Source organism: Trichechus manatus, unplaced genomic scaffold (assembly GCF_000243295.1).
Source record: "Trichechus manatus latirostris isolate Lorelei unplaced genomic scaffold, TriManLat1.0 scaffold00089, whole genome shotgun sequence".
Taxonomy (NCBI): Eukaryota; Metazoa; Chordata; class Mammalia; order Sirenia; family Trichechidae; genus Trichechus; species Trichechus manatus.
The window spans coordinates 7529160-7550653 of NW_004444025.1; the positions used below are offsets into that span (position 1 = coordinate 7529160).

Genomic DNA, 21494 nt, shown 5'->3' on the forward strand with positions numbered 1-21494 from the left:
TCTGTGGAATCAGACTGCCGCATCTTTCTGCCACGGAGTAGTTGGCGGGTTCCAGCCACCGACACTTTGGTTAGCGGCAGAGTACTTTAACCATGGCGCCACCAGGGCTCCTTAGCCTGCGTGTAGACATGATGATCAGGGCTCCAACAACCCTAATGAAACCTGAGATGACCTTGAGGGTGACTGTCATGCTCTGGAAACAACAGAGAAGAGATAGGAGTTTGATTTGTAGATGCTTCGTGGAGTTGCCATGCCAGCTGTAGACAGCCCAATTTGTACAGAGAGTTCATCTAAGAAGAAAGTCCTGTGTGGGTAAGCCACTATGTTTTCAGTCTCTTCTACTCAGGGCTAGACATAATTAGTAACGGACGCAGTTAGATTGATGTAGAAAACAAAACCAGAGAACAAATTCTAAGAAATAGAATGAGAAAGAAATGGAAAGCTACAAAGTCAATTGATTAAATTCAAATGATTCAAACCCCAGAGATATAAGTGGACTGTAACTGAGTATCATTTGTGGGAAAGTGGCTTAATACGGTATGCAGTCCAGTTTGAGTTTCATGTAAATAGAGTGCCAGACTTCTTGAACAGAATATAGGGCATCCACTTAAAGTTGAATTTCAGATAAACAAGAATATTTTTAGTATACATATGTCCCATGCAAAATTTGGGACATACCTATAATAATGATAATAATAAATTGTTGTGAACCTTAAATTCAAATGCAAATGGGAATTCTGGCAACACTTATTGTGAAGTTACTGAAAGTCATAGCAATAAAAATTATATCAGTTCTTTCTGATTTGATGGCAATTTTCATTGTAATAACTGAAACTTGCAAAACAGGGTCCAGCTGGAGAGAGTGAGGTCTGATAGGAGAAGTCAGCCTTGTCATTGGCACCCTGTGGTCACTGTAGAGCAGACCAGGATCAGGACTCAGGCCCAGATACAACCATACCACCATCATAGCTAGAGTGCCGTGCTCCACCCACAGCAGTATGGTCCACAAAAGCTAATGAGATGTTTTTCAGAACTTTAGGCAAAAAGAGAATAGAGGTAACATGTACAGACAAAAGAAAATGGATGAATGTATAGCAACGGAGTCAAATTAATGTCATGTTATCTGAGTAGAGATTGATGAAAAATCGAGAGATAAGATAGCATGATTCCTAATGCTGCAGTAAATAAAGAAAAATCTTCCATTTCCGGTGAATATAATCCGCGGCTAAAATTTGTTTCAGCTTTTCTTGTGAGGTGTCAATCTCCCCTGTTAATTACTATTTGTACCCTAACAGTAAATTCCTGCTCTTTTAGGCACAGGGGAGGGAGCCTGTTCTCCATGAAACATATATAAGGAGACAAGAAGGAGGGGGAGAAGGAAGAAGAAGAGGAGGAGAGACAAGGAAAAACAAGATCCTAGATTAACTGAAGACTTACCATGTGCTGGGCAAAGTGGGTAACTACTTCACAAGCTTTATCATATTCTCACAAAAGAGAATAAACAATGAGTTAAGTCTGTTTTTATTCTTATTTTACAGATAAGGGGACCGGGACACAGAAAGGTCCCATCGCTCCTAGTGGCTGAGGAGTAACTGGAATTCAGGCACAGCCCACATTGGCAAGCCACCATGTCAGGAGAAATAGTTAACCTCTGGATCTAGACTCAGACAGAAAAAAGAAAAAAAAAGCAACAAAAAAACAAAACCAGTTGCCATGGATTCCTTTTCTTTATGCATAAATATTATTTTAATCTTTTGCAATGAGAAAGTATTCATGTATTGACTGGGAGAACATACACTCTAAAACCAAATGTGTTGCCGTGGAGTCAATTCTGACTCACAGCGACTCTACAGGACAGAGTAGAACTGCCCCATAGGGTTTCCAAAGAGGGGCTAGTGGATTTGAACTGCTGACCTTTTGGTTAGCAGCTGTAGCTCTTAACTACTTCACAACCAGGGCTCCGAAGACTTAGAAAGGAGTTTGCAAATTTTCACTGACTTCCTTTCATGGGAAAAGCATTTATAATATAATTTTAACTCTACTTAATTTAATGGTAATTAAACTCACTTTTGTGAAAATTTATAATTTACTAATAGAGTATAAAAATTGATTCATGTCTGAATTTTTAGAAAATTTCCCTTGCTTATGAGCAAAATGAGAATGTAGTTTACTATTAGAAAATCATATTGTTCTTTCAACTTACCAGAAATCCATATCTAAGAAAAACATCTTCGATAGATATAATTAGAAACATATTTAATGTAACTAAACCCTCCAAAATTTAATTAAACAGTATTCTTAGTGGTAAACAGCAGAACCTATTCTAGCTAGTTTTAAGCAGTATGGAATTTAATAAAGAATTTTAGGAAGATCCTAGAATGTCTGCCTTGGAGTCTGAGATACCATCAAAGATGCCCAAGGAGCATACTGAGACCGACCTAGTGAAGACCCCACTGACACTGAAGGCTGAGCACCCCTAGAGTGCCAATCACCGCCATCTTTGAGAACAGGGTTCTGCTGCCCTGGCACTGGCCCAGAAGAATAGCTGGGGTGAAAAAAATTCTCTAAAGTGCCTGCCTTTTCACGTTCTTGCTTAGGAAATGGGGTCTTGCTCATCAGGTCTGTTTGTTAAAGACTCTTTGTTCACATTTATGCATCCTAACTGCAGGGAAGGCTAAGCAAGCAAGTTTTTTGGTTTCCACTTTGGGGAAGCAAAATTCATAGAGAAGGAATTGTCAAAACATTAAGGCAGTATTCAAATGGTTGTGGGTAACCAGAAAACATGTGTCCACTAGAGACAGAGCTGACAATATATATCTATATTGTTTATCTGTATTATAAAGTCTTTATATTGGCAGACTTGTAAGCAGAGCCAAGTATAATCTTCTATTTAACATGACAGTCATATTGTTAAATACTTTCAAAATGTATTTTGATAATTTCACAGTTGATAATTAAATGAAAACACCAGGAGTATATTGGGAAATTTAATAAACTTACCTTATTTCACAAGTATCTCTGGATAATCTCTGCAGTTTTAATTTTGAAAGGCTACTAGTTCTGTGTATACTATATATTATGAATGTTTGTTCAATTTAACTAAATGTGGTTCAAAATTAAACTGAAACTTTCTAAATATTGGAAATATTTTTAAAATTCATATAAAATGTATCTGCTCTTTGAAGTCTATCCAAAATAACTTGATATCAATTTACTTACCTCAGTTCTTATTTAATAATCTCAGACCTAACTTATCCAGAAGACATTTTTCTAGAAATTTTAAATCTCTAGAAGAAAGGAGGTAGCAAGGGAATTTATAAGATTCATGCACAAGAATGTGTCAACTTTTGCTAGTTATCCACAGAATATCACTCATAACATATTCTCTCTTATTCTTGAAACACTTCATACAAGCTTGTTTGGGGTTTTCAAACCACAGCACATTAGAATAAAAGGCCTTATTGTAAATCATAGTTGACAGGTTGACAGTAAGGATGAGGATAGAAAAAGAAAAGGTAAAATGTAGACGTAGAAACTCATAAAGCAAACCCAGGATGATTTTTCTAGGATCGTATCTCTCAGATAAACTCAAATGCCCCTGAGATTAGATCTGTTATGACACACTATTCTTGATAGTTAAACATTATTCTTCATATACTATCCGAGGAAAGTGCCTAGATGTGAGCACATTTAGAAAAAAATTGTATCGATTTAAAAAATGGGTTAAAGATCCTGTTTCTTGATGCATTCTATTACATTACCCCAGAGCCTTAGGATGATACAACAAATAGGGGTGACTTTCTGGGGCCAGTGCTGTAGGGTTCTTTAAAAAGCAGTAAAGAATAAGTGGAGGGACGATGGCTTTCTTGAGAGATAATAATAATAAAATAATAACTAAGGCTTATATGCATGCAGATCTTAAAACCCCAAAATCACAAAACAAAAGTGGAATTGCACCTCCTCATGTCCATAGATACCCTCTAACCGCAGGATTTTTTACTCTTTTCATCTTCTAGGATGATGTTCACTTCTGACAGCTTGGGAAGGATGGAAGGAACAGATGAATGTCCTGGGGTCTGTGTGTTTGCTCTTGTTTTTAGTTCACCTTTGGAGCTGTACCCTATTGGATTGGGTTTAGATACTGAATTGCAAGGAATAAATCTGAGTGGAGAAACTTGTTGCCTGATTCTAGACAATAAATCATTTATTTGTTTTGATTAATATTTTCTTGTTTCTAATACTTCATGAAGTATTTGAACCAAAACTGCCTTTACCCTCTTCTAACACTCTATGAGCTGTACGCTGGTGCTCAGCCGTAAAGGCAACTACTTCGAGACAAGCTGTTGGTGATTCGGGCAGTTACAGACGTCGGGCACACGCATGAAGTCCAGAGATCATTAACCAATAGTAGTAGAATATGAAGGTTTGGGGGGATTTTTTTTTTTTTTTTCTGACATACCCATCTATTGGGAAACTACCCAGCCACCATTCGTTGATAACCCAGATCGACTCCATTGAGTTGGGTGGTCGCCTCTTGGCCCAGAGAACACTCGACCCTAGCTTGGCCAATCAGTGTACTGCATGGTTGGACGGAGTAATTAGTTCAAGGAAAGTCAGGCAGCTCTAGCTGCCTACTTCTGACTCCTTCCTAGGACGAGTTCTATAGGGACCAGGACATGGGGCTTCTTCTGGGATCAAGAGCTCTAATCAATACACATTTGGGTTTGCTTGTGACCACGTTCCCTGTAACATGGAGACCACTTGTCTAAAAATAAACCCCAAGGACAGAGAGGAAACAGACATTTAACGATATGTTTAGAAACCCTGAAATCCAGGCATTCCTGAAGACAACTGAACCCAGGAAGTTTCCAACACAATCTTCTTTTTCCTTAGGATTTTGAACTGTGTTTGTGAGACTTCAATAAAAAGAATCCCAACTAAATCATGTCAATAAATAACCGCACCACAATATTATTTTTTGAAAACTATTTTCTTAGTAAAAATTAATGTATGTACATGTTAGAAACGCAAAGAGTACAATGAGCAGCACTTGGAGATAAGCCTACATTTCCTCCCTGACTCCTTCCTCCTTAGAGCCACCACGGAAGCATAACATAGGCATGCTTCTAGAAATTACTATACACACAACATATAGACTTAGATGAATGGGAACATTCTGTATAAGAATATAAACATATGAATATCACACTTTTATGTCAGCACATATAAATCCCCCTCTTTAATTTTAATAACAATACAGAATTATATTACACACACACACATATACTATCATGTGTCCTACTGATGGTATTTCTAATATATATATATATACATATTTTATTTTTACAAACATTGTAAAGGTGAACAATTTTATACATATATATTTAAATTCACATATAAGTATATCTATAGGAATAATTCCTAGCTGTGGATTTGCTATGATAAGAGTATTTGCTTTTTAAAATTTAATAGACACCCCCTCTAAGATTTTGCACTAATTCATTCTCCCACCAACACATTCCACATAACCTGCTGAACAAATCTCTACTGATGGTTTAAATAATTTCAAATGATCTATAGGGCTTCTTTCAGTCATCAGTATGGGTATGCTAGCGTACCAATCATTATCTTCTGCTCTACAGCCAATACTTAGTAAGCCTCCCACATTTCACCAAATCTAGAGTACATTATGTGAAATATACAAATCAAAAAAGCAATCTATATGTACTCACGTTGATGTCTTCCAAATCTAAATTGTTTAGAATAATATTGTTCCTTTTCCAGATGATGGGGGGCCTCAGGGCTCCCTGAACGGCACAGCTCAGCACAGCACTCTGTCCCCCAGTTGCTGCAGTGACGCTCACTTTCTGGCCTGCAGGAAGACTCAGCTGGATAACCTCTGTGAAGACAGAGTGTCAGGAATGTCGATGAGCACCTAGTTTTTTAAGGTTAATTAGTATAAAGTTTCTAAATGCTAGTAATTAAGGCTTTTAATTAGAATCAAAGGGAAAAAAGCCTAGGATGCAATGAAGAAAGAGTAAATTGTTTCCAGTAAAAGGTCAGAATGGCATTCCAATTGAACTGATTGGCAGGCATGCTCTCGAAGCACAGAACTAAAGAAGAAACGAGTCTTAGAAGTAGAGGTATAATAAGGCTAGAAGATTGTACCTAAAAGAGAGAGAAATTATTTAACTGCCAACTCAACATGCAGTGTGTCATCGACGTTGAAATAAAAACGATGTTGTTTATTCACTGATAGATTTATTGTATAGGTGAGGTGAGATCATGGCTGGCTGGCTTCAGAGAACACCAGCATAGCTGAATGGGTAAAATGCATCATTATGCTGGAAACATAAATCAGCTCTAAAGCAATACGATTTATTTGGGAAGTTGAAGGAGAAAAGACTGAAGTTCGCCGACCAAACAGCAATTAAGTGAAATTCTGTCAGCTGCCTTTCTAAGATAGCATCGGTGCGGTACAGTCATTCTCAGATCCTTTAATTTTTAAGTTAAATATTGTGTTTTTAACCAACCAATGAACACATTGGTCCTAATAATTATGCTGAAATATGAAAATACTATCTGAATTCTGAATCTGGCTTTCTTTTCCTGTTTTCAGACAGTCTTTAACAATAGACCATGAGAATTAACTGTGACAGGGTCGGTTATTCTGAGAGATGGCTGGGATGACACCCACCAGCACTGCACTCACGTCCCGGCTGCCCTTTCCTTTCAGATGTGCTCACAGACACTCACCACACTATGACTGAGTCTTGTGCTTTGACTTTGTTCTGTTTTAACCAGGTTAAAAATACCACAGATGACTACTCTAGTTTAAATTTGTTCCTTTGTTGTGGTTGATACTTTACTTGGAGGGTAAGTGAAGAGAGTGAAGGCTTTAAATTTGTACTAAACACCATCAGGCAGTATGACTGCAGATGCTTCCGCTAACATTGTTTTCCTTCCTTTTCATCCTCTCTGTCTTCCCTAATCCCATCTTCCTCTTGAGGGGGAAGAGAAATACTAATCAAATGATATTTTCTAGAGTAGAGGTACTCAGTCAACAGGTTTTTGTTTTGGGTACCATCACAAATTGCATTGCCAAAAATGGCACAAGTTTTTGTATCTTAAGGCCAGGATGAAACATACAGCACCACCCCCACCTCCACACACACACACACACACACACACACACACACACACACACACACACGTCAAGTGTAAATGTTAAGGAATGTCCGTCATTATGGCATACTGGCTGTCACACCAATATCTACTGAATATAACCAGAAATAGACTGACCATCATATTCTCTTATACAAATTCCAGTTTCTAAATGTAAAAGCCATAGTTACTTAATTCATCATTGTTTTGTGTTTTCAAAGAAGGGGCAAACACGCTTTTGAAATTGAAAAACGCTTGTAGAGAGACACCTAGTCAAGGTTATTCTTTGGTCGTTAATTGCTAATAGAAATGGGTAACAAGCATCTTGCTCAGTTCTTTGTATGCACAGATTAATGTTCTGTTAATGATATTTATTCATAGTCTTATTTTATTTCAGTTCTTCCTGAGTTAATAAGAATATAGGGAATAGTTTACTCTGCTTTTTTGAATATCTACTGATATATATATATATATGCACATATACATATATAATTATATTTAGAAATTTAAAATATATAATACAGAATAAATATATATGATAAATATACATATTAAATATTATATATTTAAAGGAAATATATTTGACCTTAAAATTAAGCACAGGAAGAGCTTGAAATTTGCAGACACAGTGTTTCTTTAAATCTTTTTTTTTTAAATAGCACAAACTTATGGGAAGAAAGAGCATAATAAAAGTAATAACATCATGGGCAGTCGCATGCAAGAGTTATTAATAATTTTCCATTAGCAATCCTGAATTCTAGCTTTCAGTTTTCTCGCAAAATCATGTAAGAGACAACGAGACACCTGATTCTTGAAACACCACGTTAACACTGGCGATTCTGCCATTCAGAAGCACAATTGCTACAAAGTCACCCTGGAGTCTCTTTACTGATGTTTCGCATCTGGAATTAGGTCCCAGGCCATTCAAATTAGTGGTGATTTATTAGTTACAGATTACAATGTTAATTAGATAATATGAACATCTTAGAATAAATGCTGAGAATTGGCATAACACTATGCTGGGCCTCTTTTTAACAAGTAATTTATTTATTTTTTCTGAGAGAACGCATAATTAGGAATAAGAGTTACTATTACCCAGGAAATATTAATATGCATAGAAAAAAATTTTATTTCATCTGAAGGCTACATTTTAAAAAGGTTTTTAAAACTATTTTGGTAATATGTGTTATTAAATAATGATATGTATTTTAAAATGTCATTAACTTTGTTCTGCATATTTCATATTGCATATTTTCCCTCTTCCCTGACACATAAAGTTGTGGGCACAATCCAAATACATTCACGGGCTACTTCTCAGAGTCAAGTGGTCCTTCCCTTAAATAAATTTAGCAGCAAGATTTCTTTTAGCTACAAAACTGTTAGTCACATCTTCACTAGGCTTTCTGAAAGTTATTATCAAGCAAAGATTTAATCTCATAAAAATCACAAATGCTAAACATTTTTCTTCTTAAAGTTCATAAAGAATATTTTAATATTAAGTAATAGAATTTATGAAAATATATCAAATTTGTATTGATTTTCATAGTCAAATAATATTTGTGTCTAGAAATGAATAAACAATCTAAAAGAATAACCATGGGGGACAGTAACCAATATCTCTAATGCAGGAGCCCTGGTGGCGCAGCAGTTAAGAGCTCAGGCTGCTAAACAAAAGGTTGGCAGTTTGAATCCACCAGCCGCTCCTTGGAAACCCTGTGGGGCAATTCCACTCTGTCCTATACTACCTACTACCGGTTGCCGTCCAGTCGATTCCGACTCATAGCGACCCTATAATCCCATAGGGTGTCAATAATTACAGCCGGAATCAACACGACGACAATGGGTTTATCTATTAGGCATCTAAAACTGACTTTTGAGAGCTATTAGTAAAGACTGTTTGTCTCTCAGTGTCGGTGTATGTTTGAGTGATCAAAGTTGTTACTGTAGAAACAAGAGTTTCGAAGCAAAAATTAAAAACTTACTGCTCCATCAGCTATGATTAGCTCGGCTCTGTATTAACGCCGGCACAGTTAATCACATTCCGTCATACAACATCTTATAGTTGTTACGCACAGAAGCCCCTGTGCAGCGGTAGCGCAGATCATTTTTAGTACCCATCTTCCATTTGTCTCCAAGGATAATTCACATTGAAAGGTCTTCTTTCTGTGAACTTACCTATCACACAATATCTGGAGTCATCCGTGCCGTGCCAGAAGGTAAGAGAGGCTGGGTATGACAGATGGTACTGAGCGTTCTGAGACACTCCAGTACCCCTTTTCACCTACAACCTTTGCTCTCACGGAGACACTCCCGAGTATTCACAGTAAGAAGTCTGAGCTCCAGTGGTGGCCTTTTCTTTGATCTCATGTTGTAAAGACTAATATGCTATTTCTAGTCCAGCTTTTTTATTTTGACTACTTAGGACGGCTAAGAAACTTGTAGTTTCTCTCTGTGGAAATCTTACCGCACTTTCTCGTTTGACAGCTTGACTCAGAGAAATGTTAAGCGCTTGCTTTCAAACCAATGGAAAGTAAAAAGTCTCTCCTTGAGGAGAATCTGAAGCCAAAGAGACAAGTGTGGTTTGTTGCTGTGGTTGTCATGTGCCATTGAGTCAATTCCAACTCTTAGCAACCCAGTGTGACAGAGTAGAACTGCCCCATAGGGTTTCCTAAGCTGTAATCTTTAAGGGAGCAGATCTCCAGGTCTTTTCTCCTGCAGAGCCACCAGGTGAGTCCAAACCACTGACCTTTGGGTTAGCAGCTAAGTGGTTAACTATTTCTCCACCAGAGCCCCTTAAGTGTACTTTACTACAACTTAAACCACAGCAGATGAGTATTAATGAAGCATTCATTCAACTGGCCGATAGCAATGGTAATAGGAACTTCGGTAAAAAGACTGTGCGATACTATTAGTACAGAAAGGGAAAAAATATTTGTGAAACACTGGTTAAAACAGAAGATAATTCTTATAACTTTGATGGAAATTTACCTTCAAAATCACAAAAAGAGCAGAAATTGTCATAACCAAGATTCTGATCTTCTAAACACCTACATCTTTTTAGATTTGTGAATGAGTACTTACATTGAATATTTGGCTCAATTCATTAAAATACTAGTCTTCTAACATTCTTCCTCTTCTCATGTTTATAATCTCTATTTCTCTATTTACAAAATCTAAATTCCTGGGCACAAAATGCCCATGTTTAGAACAATTATTTGCATAACTTGTTAAAAGCTACTACTTCCTTAAACAGAATGGATCCCAGAGGAAATTTTATCTGTAATATTTCCAAATAGCATGTATTTTTCCCTTCTCTACTGCAGTAAAAGAAATTGTTAATTAAAGAGCTCAGCTGCTAACCAAAATGTTGGCAGTTCGAATCCACCAGATGCTTCTTGGAAACCCTATGGAAACCCTATGGGGCAGTTCTGCTCTGTCCTATAGGGTCGCTATGAGTTGCAATCAACTCGATGGCAATGAGTTTGGCTTTTTTGGGTTAATAATAAAATACTTTAGGCAGAAATAGATTACAAAGAATGACATTCAGGAATCTTAGATGAAATAAATTATTTTCATAATGAGAGGATCACCATTACTCAATGACAAACTCCTTAACTTACTGGGAAAGTAACCTTGGCAAGAAGCATATGATTTCAAAATGAATGTTAATGCTTACCTACTTTAGACATGCCAGGATATGAGCTAGTATATTGTGATAAAAATATCTCAAAACCTTAAGATGAATTGCTAATCTGTAAAATATTGTATGTGTATATTATATTTTTACTGTAAAATTGAAATAAAATAAAGGAGAGATCTAGTAACTTCATTCTTGCAGTACCAACAGACTAAATAACTTTAACCAACCGTTCCACTGAGGAAGTAAAATAATAAACAACAATTACAGCAAACAAACAAATAACCTTGGATTAAATAGGAAACTATATTCTTAAAGAGACAACAATGTGTGCCCAGCCTATGTCCTGAAGAGAATTATAACTCAGAAAGAGAGAGAGAGGGAGAGAGAAATGCGGAGACGGCTGACAGGTCCACATGCCCTTACGTGGCTCTGCAGTCCGGGAGACATATGGGAGATGAACAATGACTGACCGCCTCCCTCTCTGTGCTAAGACTCTGTGGCACCACACTCTAGAAGTCACTGTAGAAACTGCAACACTCTTATCTAGGGCTCTCATAAAACAAAATCTCCTTTTCTGGGGGAAGATAATATCATCCTAGTCATCTGATTACTGTTACAAACAGATTTTTGAATGCAGTGTGCGGCAGGCCATCAAGGTTAACATGGCACAAAGAGGAAAGACGACATGATGTGACTGAGCAGAAACAGAACACAAGGGTGACAGAGCCACGGGGGTGGTAAAGCTTCTATGGTTACACAACTAAAATCCCAGGTTAGAAATTTTGACAAAAAACTAAAAACTGTAAAATACATTTTAAGTTTATAAAAGAATCAAGGAAAAATACTGTCTCAGTCATCTAGTGCCGCTCTAACAGAAACACCACAAGTGGATGGCTTTAACAAAGACACATTTATTTTCTCACAGTCTAGGAGGCTACAAGTCCAAGTTCAGGACATCAGCTCCAGGGGAAGGCTTTCTCTGTTCACTCCGTCGTTGTCATCGATCTTTCCCTGGACTAGGGCGTTCTCCACACAGGAACTCTGGGTCCAAAGGACGAGCTCTGCTCCAGGCACTGCTTTCTTGGTGGTATGAGGTCCCCCCTCTCTTCTTACTTCCTTTCCTTTTGTCTCTTGTAAGATAAAAGGTGGTGCAGGCCACACCCCAGGAAAACTCCTTTACATTGGATCAGGGATGTGACCTTAGTAAGGGTGTTACAACCCCACCCTAATCCTTTTTTTTTTTTTTTAATTGTGCTTTAAGTGAAAGTTTACAGTTCAAGTCAGTTTCTCATACAAAATTTACACACACTGCTATGTGACCCTAGCTGATCTCCCTGTAATGTGACAGCACACTCCTCCTTTCCACCCTGGATTTCCCATGTCCATTCAACCAGCTCCTGACCCTCTCTGCCTTCTCATCTCGCCTCCAGACAGGAGCTGCCCATTTAGTCTCATGTATCTACTTGAGCTAAGAAGCACTGTCTTCACGAGTATCATTTTATGTCCCACAGTCCAGTCTAATCTTCATCTGAAGAGTGGGCCTCAGGAACCCACCCTAATCCTGTTTAACATAAAATTACTATCACAAAATGGAGGACAACCACACAATACTGGGAATGATGGCATAACTAAGTTGACACATATTTTGGGGGGACACAATTCAATCCATGACAATTATAGAACTGGAAAATGTAATAACTGAAATGAAGAAATAAATTGAATTATTTAACAGCAAACTAGACACTGTGGAATAGAGCTTTAGTAAACAGGAAAAGAGATGAAAAGGATCATCACAGCAGGAAAAGCAGAAGGACAAAGATTTGAAAATAAAAAGAAATTAACTCAATTACATCGGTGTGGTATCCTACAAGGAAAAAGAGAGAAAATAGGGTAAAGGTAATATTTGAAGAAATAACTGAGAATTTTCCAATATTTAAAGACATCAGTGAATAGATTGAAGAAGTCTATCAAATTCCAAGCTAAGTAAATGAAAATAATCTCACCACTTAGACATAAAACAGTGAAGTTGAAGAAAATCAAAGACAGACAAAAACCTTAAGATGATGCAGATGAAAAACTACAGATCGTCTTTGCAAGGAGAATTCGGCAGCTGACTCATTTTAATCAGAAAAATAAAACAAAGACGGTGAAAGATATATTAAAAGTGATGAAGCAAAATTAAAATCAGATTGATAATTTTACACACATATTTAAAATTAAGGTAAAATAAATCTACTTTTAAAATGCACTAAGAAATTTCACCTTAAAAAAATTCTGAAGGCTATTCTTCAGGCAGAAAGAAAATGATTCTAGATAAAAACTCAAAGATGCAAGAAGGAAAGGAGAGCAAGGAAATTGCTTAAATATCAGCACTAAAGTTCTTGGAAAATAAACTTTTATATTACACTTCAATACTTCAGGAATGTATGATAATGTAAGAGAACGTCTTCAAATTTAGGGGGCAAGGAGTAGTTTCATAAAACACAAAAGCAATGACAATAAGAGAAATGGTTTATAAGTCTGACTACACTATCATTTAGATATTATTCTAAGTCTTATCGAAGATACTCAGACTATTAAGAGACCAGAAACACAAGCTGCCAGCAGGAAAATATATTTCAAACCCTGATAACCAACAAAAGTCTAATATGCAATGTAAATACAGACCTCGTAAATATCAATATGGGGAGAAAAAAAAAAACTCGGAAGAAAAATTGACAAAAGATATAGACAATTACTCCACAAATTAGTTCATCCAAATGTACAAAAAATCTGAAAAAAATGCTCAGCCATATCAATAATCAGAGAGATGCTAATTTAAGACAAAATCCTGCAGATTGGCTTCAATTAAAAAGCCTAGATATATCAAGTGTTGAGAAGGAAAATGCAGCAACCTAAATTTTTATATACTTGGGACAAGAATACAAATTCACAGATACAATTTTCCTTCTCCGCTTGTAAACAGGGAGCGGGCTAAATAAGAGAGAAAAATCTAGTAAGGAATAGGATCAAAGAAACTTGAGTTTATATGAATAAGAAAAAAGCCAACTGTGAGGAAAATAACAGGATGCAATTGAGAAGGGAATTATTTTTCCAAAAGCTCTAAAAGAAATGAGAAGGACTTACAATCACAAGCACAAATAAAACTATTTAGCAGAGAGGAAAAAAAAGGTAATTTCTTCTGTCATTTATGGGATTGAGAGGTTATGCAAAGATACAAAAAAAGAACTTTTCAGTAAAAGACATTCTGCAAAATAATGAAGCAAGGATACTTGTGCAGAAGTGGGAATTTCATTTATTTTCTTTGTAACTCTGTAGTAAGGACAATATAGTACTATACATAGGGCTGTATTTGAATATTACTTCAAGCAGTTTCACATATTAACAAAAATGACAGTCTCATTTTCTTTTTTTTAATTCATGATTTAGATATTCCTTCTGTGGTCTTATATAGTACAAGTACCATTTCACATTTTCTGTTCAATTTCATTTAATTTCTCTTTTAAATGAATTATTTACAGTTGAATTTTAAACTGAAATATGTGAAAAACTAAGTCTATTAATTCCATGCCATTGATGATATTAACAACTTGGAAAATAAGTATTTTTATGCAGAACGGAACTCTGACCTAACAAAAATTGTAACCAACAGAGAGAATTGGGTGGCACATCTGTCAAGTTAATTATAACTATATAATTTGGAAAAGTTCAAGGGAGCATAAAGCTGAATAATTTTAACATTACAGTTATATAGGCTGAAATGATAAGATTTCAATGCTGCAAGGTATATTGTACCAAGTTTTAAAGCTCTTTATGAGTGAGTTGCTCTTATATGCCTAAGGGAAAAGAAAATAATTGTTGGCTTTTAATTAGCACATACTATCTGTCAGGTACTGTTCTAAGTGATGATTCATTTAATCTTCACAATTTCCCTATGAGGTAGATGCTGTAATGATCCCTAGGTTATTGTATTTTTTCTATTTGAGACGCTGTCATGTGGGGAAGTAAAAATTGAAGCTTCCTTAGCCATCTTGTGGTCATGATGGGAACTTTCTCCAACAAGTTAAGTGTAAGGATGGCAAACGGAAAGACAAAGCAGTGCCTGATGGCAATCAATGGGAAGAGAGAAAACATCCTACCTCTGAGTATCTTGTAAATCAATCATTTTTTAAAAAGATACATTTTTAAGACAATGACCACTGAGCAGTGTTGGAAGGTAACAGCGTGAACCATATTTTCAAAATGACCTGGATTTGATACATGATTTTGATGTCTGTCTCAGTTTGATATGCATCGCACACTATTTGCAAGACTGTTGACATGTGCCTAAACCTCTACGAGTCTCAATTTTCCCATCTTTAAAATAAAGGTTGCACCTAACTTTTAAAACTATTGTGAAGACTGTTATAGCTGTTGGCTGCGGTCCAGTTGGCCTCCAGCTCACGGTCATCTCAGGCACAGTGGAACAAAACGCTGCCCACTGCGGCTGCACCTTAAGATTGGTGGCCGATCTGGCCATTTTGATCAATAAGGTTTTCATTAGCTGATTTTTCTGAAGCACATTACCAGGCCTTTCTTACCAGGCAGTGTGAGTCTGGAAGCTTCGCTGAAACCTGTTCAGCATCATATCCACACACAACCCTCGCCTGCAGACAGGTGGTGGCCGCGCGTGAGGTGCATTAGCCAGGAACGAACCTGTTTCTCCCTGCATGGAAAGTGAGAATTGTACCACTGAACTACCACTGCCCCACTGTAAACATTAGATATAATATTTTTAAATACTTAATATTATGGCTGGCCCTTAGTAAATCCTTAGTATTGTGTAATCATTATTACAAATGATGACTTCTTGAAATATTTGTGGGTGATGATAAGCACTATTTCACCAATGTTTAGAAATATAATATCATTTTCAGTTTGAGAAAGGTATTGTTTATGAAAAATTATATTTATCTATGAAAGAAACATGCAGGCCTACAACAACAAGGTTGTACATACTCTGCTTTGTTCTATTCTTACATACAAACCAAGTGCCCTTGAAGTGGTGCTTAAATACAGGAATGTTTAAATTAAAAGAGGGAGGGGCTAGCAAACATAATGACTGTCCCTCTTCTACCTACATTCACGAAAGCTAACAATGAAATGCCGAAGTAATCAAGTATGCTTTTCCTGTATAATTTGTTGGTATAAACACCACGCACGACTTGAGTAAATTTTTTATTATACTCTAAATTTCTTAAATAGTGAATACCTGAAATACTGAATTACCTTGCTATTCCTAATGTATATATACATCTATAACAGATACTATATTTTTAGTCAAATTACGCACGTCTTCTACGTCTGTTTGCCAACTGCTCCTTCCCCCCATGAGGTATCTTCATAAGTGGCACTATGCTGATTTTTTTACATGTTGCTGTAAAAAATTAGCATAGCGCACTTACAAAAATACTACGTTGGGGGGCTGGTGGATTCCGATAGCCAAGCTTTTGGTTAGCAGATGAGCTCTTAACCACTGGGCCACCAGGGCTCCATATACATGTATTATGTTTCAGGAGGTTCATGTATAATGAAATTCAGTGTAGTAAATTGGGAGAAGAAATTGTATAGATTTATGAAGGAAAGAATCCAAGCTGAAGAGATTGCTGTGAATCCTCATTTGTCAGTCAGAGTATAGCAATCAGTTAATCAATACCCATTCCCTGCATGTTAGCAATGCATTCGGTGCCATATTAAAAAGCAATTACAGACATAGGGACAGAATGTTCATACCTTCAACTTACCTCAAGTAAACCCCAGGATGTCCATGTGGGAGTCGATCAAATGACACATTATCTGCTCTGCCTTTAATAAATTGAAAAATTTTTACTATTTGCTAAATTACAGTCAGTCAGATAGAGCTAAATGAATGAACTATACCCTTCAAGCAATGTAATAGAATTTTAGTATTTTCGGATTGAAAAAAAAAGATTTTATTATTCTTTAGCTAACTAAAACAATTCAGCAAAAAGACACTGATATTTGCCTCACAACACACCACCGTTACTGATAAAACTGCAGCTGGGATCCAGCCCACGTGCTTCCACTGTGTTACTAAAACGGCTCTTCCTTTTGACAGCTCTTCACAGTGTCCAAAGACTGAGCTTCAGCTGTGCAAATCAAGAAACAAATTTAACAATTCAACCAGAATTAATTAGGCTATTGGGGATTGACTGAGTTCATCAAAATCACAGGAAACCTTTGTTTATCCTGGAATGTCAATTTATTCATTTGCAAGGGGGAGAGCATCGGCTTTAGTAACTAGAGTGAGCTGTGAGTCTGGGAATCTCCTTTCTAAAACACAGGTCAAAAGCTTCACAAGACTGATGAACAGAAAATCACAAGAAAAAGTCGCCTATTCTCAAACCAGTCAAGCTGTAATCAGCTAATGAATTGCCCTTCTCGATTCTATAGGCATTTCTGCCTAGAGAGCCTTTCTCTTTCTTGTCACTTTCAAGTTTATTGACACATTGCTAGTTCTTATTCTCTCTTTTTTTTTGTTTTTCACACCATGTATATCACCATATATTTGCAACTAAAGCATTAACTCCCGTAGGCTACAAGGAGTTGAGTATATAGAGCCTTCTGTTGGCGCAGTGGTTAAGAATTCGGCTGCTAACCAAAATCCACCAGCTCCTCCTTGGAAACTCTAAGGGGCAGTTCTACTTTGTCCTATAGGGTTGCTATGAGTTGGAATTGACTCGACGGCAATGGGTTTGGGTTTTTTTTTTTTTTTTGGTTTTCTATATAAAGTCTCTGAATGGTGCAAACACGGTTGGCTGTTACCTGAAAGGTTAGCGGTTAGAGTCCAACCAAAGGGGCCTCAGAAGAGAAGCCTGGTGACTGACTTCTGAAAAATCAGCCATTGAAAACACTATGGAGCACATTTCTGCTCTGACACCCATGAGGTTGCCATGAGTTGGAATCAATTGGACAGCAACTGGTTTTTTTTGCTTTTTTTTTCACATCAGTAAATGTTTCCATGAAATGAGCCCTGCTGGCACAATGGTTAAGTGCTTGGCTGCTAACTGAAAGATTGGTGATTTGAACCCACCAGTGGCTCAGAACTACCAGTGGCTCTGCAGAAGAAAAGATCTTGTGATCTGCTCCCATAAAGATTACAGCTTAGGAAGACCTATGGGGTAGTTCTATTCTGTCCTATAGGGTCTAGGGTCAATATGAATTGGAATAAACTCCACAGCACATAACAACAATAACAAATATTTCCATAGCACTGGGCTTGGCAAACTATGCCCATAGATGAAGTCTGGCCCACAACCTGTTTTTGTAAATGAAGTTTTATTGGAACACAGCTATGCCTGCTCATTAGTGTACTGTTTACGTATTCTCTGTGGCTACTTTCATGCTATACAGTCAGAGTTGAATAGTTGCTACAGAGACCTTATGGCACGCAAAGTCTCAAATATTTATTCTCTGGCCTTTCACAGAAAGTTGCCTCGTCATTGAAATATTACTTTGCTGGTTTTTGCATTGACTGGACATGCTTAAGTTATTTAAATATGTTGTACTAGATTCTGCTCATATTCTAGGTTCAGAACAGTAAATATAATTACATAAAGAATGCATTAAAATTGTTTCCATTCATATATGGATGGGTTTCTAAACTACTGCTATGTTTCTTATCTTCTTTAGAGCTTCTGTAATGAACAGCAGATGATGGTTTTTATGATAGTTAGGGCAGTTGCTACTCCCAGAGTCCAATACAAAATAGCAAAACGAGTCTTAGTCTCTGGTCTAATGCCTATCTTCTCTAAGTTGATCATGCAGAACAGTTACCATTTCTTCTCTTTTCTTCACATTGAATCAAAATACTAATTCCCAGAGTACATTTTCCAATCAGAAGGAAAGCAATCTGATTATTTCATGTAAGTCATTCACAGCCCTAATCTGTGAACAAGCTTGATTCTCTAAGAAAGTATTTACATTTTAATAGGGAACATTTTAATTCAAATATGTCTCTGATCATCAAAATGCATAGCAGAAATGCTTTTGAGAAGGAAAACCTTCCAAGTAACCCTTGTCAACTCTGTGCCACCACATCTTTCTCTCTAAGAAATCAGAAGGACCTGGATCTGAAATCAGATTTCCTTTTCTGAAAGTTTTACTTAACACTGTCACTCATTCCTCTCATTCATGCTGAAGATAGAGGAAGTTCACAAAGTCTTAATGAGAGAACAGATACCACTTACTTACGGTCTACATTCCAGGGAGAACCTAGAATTGAAGAAAAGCCTAGCTTGTCCTAGCTTATTTTCACTTCTCCCACAGTAGAAAGCTATAAATTTAAGGGTTTTTTTATAAGCGTAGAATTGTTGAACACTAATGACCTAAAGCCAGACAAATTGTGGAATGACATCAAGGACATCATACATGAAGAAAGCAAGAGATCATTAAAAAGAGATGAGAGAAAGAAAAGAACTGAATGGATGTCAGAAGAGACTCTGAAACTTGATCTTGAACGTTGAGTAGCTAAAGCAAAAGGAAAAAATGATGAAGTAAAAGTGTTGAACAGAAGATTTCAAAGGGCGGCTCGAGAAGACAAAGTAAAGTATTACGATGACATATGCAAAGACCTGGAGATAGAAAACCAAAAGGGAAGAACACGCTCAGCATTTCTCAAGCTGAAAGAACTGAAGAAAAGATTCGAGCCTCAAGTTGCAATACTGAAGGACGCTATGGGGAAAATATTAAACGACACAGGAAGCATCAAAAGAGGATGGAAGGAATACACAGAGTCAGTATGCCAAAAACAATCGGTCGATGTTCAACCATTTCAGGAGGTAACATATGATCAGGAACAGATGGTACTGAAGGAAGAAGTCCAAGCTGTGCTGAAGGCATCGGTGAAAAATAAGGCTTCAGGAATTGACAGAATACCAATTGAGATGTTTCAACAAACGGATGCAATGCTGGAAGTGTTCACACATCTATGCCAAGAAATTTGGAAGACAGCTACCTGGCCAACAGACTGGAAGAGATCCATATTTATGCCTATTCCCAAGAAAGGTGATCCAACCAAGTGTGGAAATTATCAAACAATATCATTAATACCACATGCAAGTAAAATTTTGCTGATGATCATTCAAAAGAGGCTGCAGCAGTATATCGACAGGGAACTGCCAGAAATTCAAGCCAGATTTAGAAGAGGACGTGGAACCAGGGATATCATTGCTGATGGCAGATGGATCCTGGCTGAGTGTAGAGAATACCAGAAAGACGTTTACCTGTGTTTTATTGACTATGCTAAGGCATTCAACTGTGCGGATCATAACAAATTATGGATAACATTTTGGAGAATAGGAATTCCAGAACACTTAATTGTGCTCATGAAGAAGCTGTACATGGATTAAGAGGCAGTCGTTCGAACAGAACAAGGGGATACTGCATGGTTTAAAGTCAGGAAAGGTGTGCATCAGGGTTGTATCCTTTCAACATACCTATTCAATCTATGCTGAGCAAATAATTCAAGAAGCTGGAGTATATGAAGAAGAATGGGGCATCAGGATTGGAGGAAGATTCATTAACAACCGTGTTATGCAGATGACACAACCTTGCTTGCTGAAAGTGAAGAGGACTTGAAGCACTTACGGATGAAGATCAAAGACCACAGACTTCAGTATGGATTACACCTCAACATAAAGAAAACAAAAATCCTCACAAATGGGCCAATAAGCAACATCATGATAAATGGAAAAAATATTGAGGTTGTCAAGGATTTCATTTTACTTGGATCCACAATCAACATCCGTGGAAGCAGCAGTCAAGAAGTCAAAAGACACATTGCGTTGAGCAAATATGCTGCAAAAGACCTCTTTAAGGTGTTGAAAAGCAAAGATGTCACCTTGAAGGCTAAGGTGCACCTGACCCAAGCTATAGTTTTTTTAATTGCCTCATATGCATTGGAAAGCCGGACAATGAATCAGGAAGACTGAAGAAGAATTGACACCTTTGAATTGTGGTGTTGGCAAAGAATATTTAATATACCATGGACTGCCAAAAGAATGAACAAATCTGTTTTGGAAGAAGTACAACCAGAATGTTCCGCAGAAGGAAGTATGGCGAGACTACGTCTTACATACTTTAGACATGTTGTCAGGAGGGACCATTCCCTGGAGAAGGACATCATGCTTGGTAAAGTACCGGGTCAGCAAAAAAGAGAAAGACCCTCAACGAGATGGATTCACACAGTGGCTGCAACAATGGGCTCAGGCATAGCAACAATTGTCAGGATGGTGAGGACTGGGCAGTGTTTCATTATGTTGTGTACAGGGTCACTATGAATTGGAACCAACTCGGCGGCACCTAACAACAACAACAACAGAATTATTGGCACAGAATGATAGCTTGATGTCACTTATAAAGCTAGGCTGGCATCTTGTCTGCATACGAATATAGTTTTAATTACCTTAAGTGTTTACTTCTCTTAGCATAATTTTAGAAACCATTACTACCTTGAACCTGCATGTCTAGAAATCCTATATAAATAGAATAGCACAACTGCACACTCTCTAGCAAATTAAACAGTACCTAATGCCTAAGAGGTATCCTTGGTTGTGCAAATTGTTAAGCTACTGTCTACCAGCTGAAAGATTAGCAGCTCCAGTCCACCCCAAGGTGCCTTGGAAGAAAG

At 37.2% G+C, this 21494-nt stretch overlaps 1 protein-coding gene across 2 annotated transcripts in view; it reads right to left on the reverse strand.

Moving 5' to 3' along the window:
* Positions 1-21494, reverse strand: part of FSTL5 (follistatin like 5) — a 903458-nt gene that overhangs the window by 301272 nt on the left and 580692 nt on the right. For both annotated transcript variants that reach the window (XM_004382055.1, XM_004382054.2), the window contains one exon: positions 5733-5899. In XM_004382055.1, the coding sequence (XP_004382112.1) occupies positions 5733-5899 (167 nt within the window). The remainder of the gene's footprint in view (positions 1-5732; positions 5900-21494) is intronic.